The sequence below is a fragment of the Myripristis murdjan genome, chromosome 14 (genome assembly GCF_902150065.1).
Source record: "Myripristis murdjan chromosome 14, fMyrMur1.1, whole genome shotgun sequence".
In the NCBI taxonomy this organism is placed as follows: domain Eukaryota; kingdom Metazoa; phylum Chordata; class Actinopteri; order Holocentriformes; family Holocentridae; genus Myripristis; species Myripristis murdjan.
This window is the reverse complement of record NC_043993.1, coordinates 35,129,651-35,135,418: the sequence shown is the minus strand read 5'-3', so window position 1 is coordinate 35,135,418 and position 5,768 is coordinate 35,129,651. Positions and strand designations below refer to the sequence as shown.

Sequence of the window (5,768 nt, the reverse complement as noted above, 5' to 3'; positions counted from 1 at the left end):
AATGGTGCGATCGAAAAAAATCTCAGCGGTCTCTGAGAGCGGAGAGGCGGAGCTTTCCCAGGAAGAGTGGATAGACCAGTCATTACAGTATCCCACTGGCCTGCAGCCCACAGAGCCCCCCCCCCTCTGCTCTCTTCCCTGCCCCCAGCAGCAGGGAGCAGCAGAATACACAAAGAGCCAGCAGGAGGGCCAGACAGTGATTGCTGTAGAGCTGTGTGCTACAGGAGAGCATTATAGCAGTGTTTGGTCTGCAGTGTTGGCCTCTGTTTGCAGTTAGAGAGGAACTTTTCAAGGACTTTCATAAAATACGCCTGGACAATATTTGTGATAGCAGGCTGAAAAAGGGACTTCTGAAAGCCCAGGACTGACAAAACGTTTTGTACATATGCAAGATAGGTCAAAGTTCAAATTGTACATTTCCAATTGTTTGTTCATGTCATTTCAGAGTTCCTATGTTGTTATAAAGTTGAAAATTCCAGATCCGTTTTTGCTCTTTTTCCCCTTTTACCTGTTATTATACAGTCAAAACACACAGAAAATATTGAATAACTGCCAGGTATTGAAAGATGAATTTTTATTGCAAAAATGAGCAAAAGCACTCACTCATTGCACAATTCTGACAATTCTACAACCATAAAAAGCAAAATAAATCCAGGCGGATTTGGTTGAATTGCAGGTGTAAGAGGGTTAAAAAGGCTGCCGTCCAGGCGGTAGTCCAGGGTGACACCATCTTTGGGGCCCAGGGCCCAGTGGAAGAGGTAGCTTATGGCGGAGAGGAGGAGATGAACTATAGACCAATATCTAATCATCCTTTTTCTCTCAAAGATATTAGAGAAAGTAGTCACTAATCAGCTCTGTAGCTACTTACAGCAAAATGAACTATTCGAAAACTTTCAGTCAAGATTTAGAGCGCACCATAGCACAGAGACAGCTCTGGTTAGAGTTACTAACGACCTCTTAACTGCATCAGATAATGGATTTCTCTCCGTACTTGTGTTATTGGATCTTGGTGCAGCTTTATTACAGGGATTAGAGCACCTAATTGGCATTAAAGGAACAACATTAAACTGGTTTAAGTCCTATTTATTAGATCGGCATCAGTTTGTTCATGTTAATAATGAATCCTCCTCCTGTGGGAAGGTAAAATATGGTGTTCCTCAGGGTTCTGTGCTTGGCCCTATTTTATTCATCTCATATATGCTTCCTTTAGGTAATATTATCCGGAAATACTCTGTGAACTTCCATTGTTTTGCGGACGATACTCAGTTGTACGTATCCGTAAAGCCAAATGAAACTCATCAGCTAAGTAAACTTGAAGCCTGCCTTAAGGAGATAAAGGCCTGGATGGCCACCAATTTTCTACTATTAAACTCAGAGAAAACAGAAGTTATCATGTTCGGCCCTAAATACCTCAGGGAATCAGTTTCTATTGACATAGCTACTCTGGATGGAATTACTTTGGCCCCCAGCTCCACGGTAAGGAACCTCAGAGTCATTTTCGATGCAGATTTGTCCTTTACCTCCCATATTAAACAGATCTCTAAAACCTCCTTTTTTCACTTGCATAATATCTCAAAAGTCCGGCATATCTTGTCTCAGAGTGACGCAGAAAAATTAATCCACGCCTTCGTTACCTCTAGGTTAGACTACTGTAACTCCTTATTATCAGGCTGTACCAGCAAGTCGTTAAAGACTCTCCAGCCGTTCCAAAACGCTGCTGCACGTGTGCTAACTAGAACTAGGAGAAGAGATCATATAACTCCAATATTGGCTTCTTTACATTGGCTTCCTGTAGAATGTAGAATAGAATTTAAAACTCTTCTCCTCACCTATAAAGCTCTTAATGGGGACGCACCATCTTATCTGAAAGAGCTCATAGTTCCTTATCACCCTGCCAGAGCACTGCACTCCCAAAATGCAAGCTTATTAAGCTGGTGGTTCCCAAAATCTCTAAAACTAGAATGGGAGGCAGATCCTTCCAATTCCAGGCTCCACGTTTGTGGAACAAACTTCCTATTTCAGTTCGGAGGGCAGACTCACTCTCTATCTTTACAAGTAGACTTAAAACTTTCCTTTTTGACAAAGCTTATAGTTAGGGTCAGCCCAGGTTGCCCTGGACTAGCCCTTAGTTATGCTGCTATAGGCCTAGACTGTCGGGGGACTTCATATCATGCTCTGAGCACTTTCCTCTCTTCTAATCGTCCTCTTCCCTCTTCCTTTCTTCTTCTCCCTGTCCTCCTCTATATCCTCCTGCTTTTTACTCAGTGCATGCTATTGTTCCAGAGTCCACTGCCCCTTTGCTTTCGTTGTGCTTTTTGTGTCTTGTCTAGGTCAAACTGTCCTGCTCAGCCTGGAAGGTCATCCAGCTGCAGTTGAGATGGCTAGATGCTGCGTGTCACTTCCATCTAGACTACCTGTTCAGGATATCCTGCTGTTTCTGCTGTTGTCTGCTGTCCCCAGTAGCGGTTTTAGGCACGGGCGAAGCGGGCAGCCGCCCGGGGCGGCATATTTTCATGTCACGTGGGGGGCGGCATGAGCGCAAAAAAAAAAAAAAAAAAAAATCATCCTTGCTGCAAAGCAGTTTTCTATTACCGTATTCATCTGAATATAAGACAATATTTTTTCCACTGAAAATGCCCTGAAAAAACGCCCTCGTCTAATATTGGGGTCTAAGCAAATACACATGTATTGTGCTTGCATATAAACCAGTAGGTAGGCTCGCCTGATGCCGCAATTACCGGCGAATGGCCGCATTGCGCAGTCAATAATCAACCATGTTGTCTGTGTCATTGTCCGTTGTGCTGCTGCAGCCGCGTATGAACAAAAGTTGATTTATAATGAGAGGATGGCAGTATGTGTGTGCTGCTCACCTGTCAGATCCGGCAGACCTGACCGGGTGGGCGCGGCACCTGTAAGCATCAAGCCGGTGCCGCGACCGGCCCGCCTGATGCTGACCGGTGGCTTTTTTTTTTTTTTATACAAACAAGATTTTGTCCATATAAAAAGTATTTTTCCAAAAAAAAGGTATTTGTGCAGGTGTTGGCGCCCCTGCTCTGGGAGGGGCGCGTGTAGCCGCCAGAGGGGCACCGGTAGCGGCCGTTATTGTTTGGAAGTTCTTGCTCCGCGCGCGCGCGCGCACGCACGCACGCGCGTGCAGCTCGAACGGAAGGGCGCAAGGCAGTAATTTCGCCCAGGGCGGCAATATGGGCAGAACCGCCACTGGCTGTCCCAGTTTGTCCCTATCCCCCTGTCTCTATCTCCTTGTCTCTCTCTCTCCCCTCCCACCCAACCGGTAGAGGTAGATGACCGCCCGCCGTGAGTCTGGTTCTACCTGAGGGTTCTTCCCATTAAAGGGGAGTTTTACCTTGCCACTGTCGCCAAGAGCTCAGGAGGGAATCTGTTGGGTTTCTTGTTTTCTACTATAATTTGTAGAGCGTGGTTTTTACCTGCTCTACCTGTAAAGCTTCATGAGATAACTTCTGTTGTGATTTGATACTATATAAATAAAGTTTGATTGATTGATTGATTAAAAAGCATTGGTGCCAAGACACAGCCTTGCTTTTCAGTCTTTTACGTCAAAGACTGACTGGAGTTCTTCTGCGAGGACTCTGGCTTGCAAATCATCATGCAGCTGCTGCAGGATGGATAGAAACTTGGGTGGTACCCCAAGTATGGAGAGTTGTCTCCAGAGCATCTCACACACACACACACACACACACACACGCATGCACGCACACACGCACGCACGCATGCATGCATGCGTGCACACAGAAAGGGAATTTAGAAAATATGTATTTAGTAAAATTATGTATAGAATAAAATAACACACACACAGAGGAAGTACAAATACAAACAAGACTTTACAGAAAATGTGAGTGAGCTGAAACTATATTTGTGTGTATTTCCAAAAGCAACTAAAATCAGCTGACATGACAGAGAAACCTGGGCGCCCTGGTAGCTCACGTGCTGCAGAGCTCCAGCTTGTCCAGGCTGAGTCCTGGGTTTGAATCCCACCTCGGTATGATGAGGGTACGGGGCAGGCAAGGTCAGAGAGGGGTAGAGAAAAAGAGGGAGATATAAGAGAAAAAAACTGAAGGAGAAAAAGGAGAAAAAAAGGTCTCATTTATTTAATTTTTGATATGTATTTGTTTTTCTCTGGTATTTTGGGTGGATATGAAATCTGCCTTACAAACTAAACCAAAAAAATGAGCATTAAAAACAATAAACTAAACAAGCAAATCCTCTTTAAAAATGATTTAAAACCAAACTCAAATTGAAAACACAACGTGTAAAATGACATTAGTTTTTATTTTTAATGAAAAATAAGGTGTGCTTTCTGAGGTGTGTTGTGTGTCTTCTCCCCATCAGATGCCTGTAATCTCACACTGGATCCAAACACAGCGAGCAGAAAGCTCCGTCTGTCTGAGGACAACAGGAAGGTGACGATGAGTGAGGAGCTGCAGTCGTATCCTGATCACCCAGACAGATTTGACCTGGAGCCTCAGGTTCTGTGTAGAGAAGGTCTGACTGGGCGCTGTTACTGGGAGGTCCAGTGGAGAGGAGGGGTTTCCATAGCAGTGACTTACAGAGGAATCAGGAGAAGTGGTGATGACTCTCTGCTTGGAGACAATAAACAGTCCTGGAGTCTGAGGTGCCGTGATTACAGCTACTCTGCCAGACACAACTGTAAGTCCACCAGCATCTCTGTCCGTCCCCGTGGATCTGACAGAGTAGCAGTGTATCTGGACTGCTCTGCTGGAACTCTGTCCTTCTACAGAGTCTCTCCTGACGGACTGAGACTCCTGCAAACCTTCAGCTCCACCTTCACTGAGCCGCTCCACCCTGGGTTTAAGTTGTGGTCATCTGATTCTTCTGTTGTGGTTGAGCTGCCAGTTTCTCAGAAACAAACACTGACCTGAAAGTGTTTCAGAACATGTTTGGCTGATTTGTGGCTCATTTTTTTTTTTTTTTTTTTTTTATTGTATCAGGCATCCAGCTGGATAATTGTTAACTGATTGATTGGACAGGCTTGTAAAAATAATGAGTCATTAAAATGTTTGTATATTCAAATCTTACTGTTGTGCAAAAGTGTCATTTAAACCTCCTCCACTTTTTTAAGAGAGAAAAATAAAACACACCAGGCCATGTTTTACTACATTGTGCGCTAGAAATGTTTAAGTGCGAAGCAGATACAGTTTGACTCGCTTTTTGAATAAATGAGTTTTGTAGAAGTGTAGTCCTCCTTACAATGCGGTGGCAGGGTGAGGGCTTCCTGCTGCTGCTGGGGGCTGTGGGACAGAGCCAGACGGCTGAGAGTCACTCGGAGCTCACGGGAAGCTGCGGAGTCCGTGCGGACAGTGAGTGCCTGCTGTCGGCTGGATCTCTCTGTGGCCCCTCTCTGGTTTTTAACGAGAAAGAAGAAGAAAATCCGCACACTGGATTCGAGCTCCCAATAGGCTTTATTGGCGACGTTTCGACCAAACGGTCTTCCTCAGGCAACTATACAGGAGTGACATGGCAAATGGCAGGTGTATATATAGGCCGAAAGCCTGGTGACATCACAGCTCTGGTAATTATCAATCAAGCCAGGCGGCCTCAAGTGAGCCATATATGGGCATATATGGGCTAATATTCCCACCATACAATACAATGCAATATACACAATAAATACAAAAAATACAATGTGCACAATGTACAGATTTTTATTATACAAAGACACAACAAAGGCATGAGATCACAGTCTGCAAAAAAATTTTTTTATAACTAAT

General features: G+C 44.6%; 1 protein-coding gene across 1 annotated transcript; it reads left to right on the top strand.

The window, feature by feature from the left end:
• Positions 1-4,386: 4,386 nt before the first annotated feature.
• LOC115371316 (stonustoxin subunit beta-like) lies at positions 4,387-5,185 on the top strand. The gene has a single exon (XM_030068614.1). It carries the CDS (start codon positions 4,446-4,448, stop codon positions 4,917-4,919), a length of 474 nt encoding a protein of 157 aa, XP_029924474.1. The 5' UTR covers positions 4,387-4,445; the 3' UTR covers positions 4,920-5,185.
• The last annotated feature ends 583 nt before the right edge of the window (positions 5,186-5,768 follow it).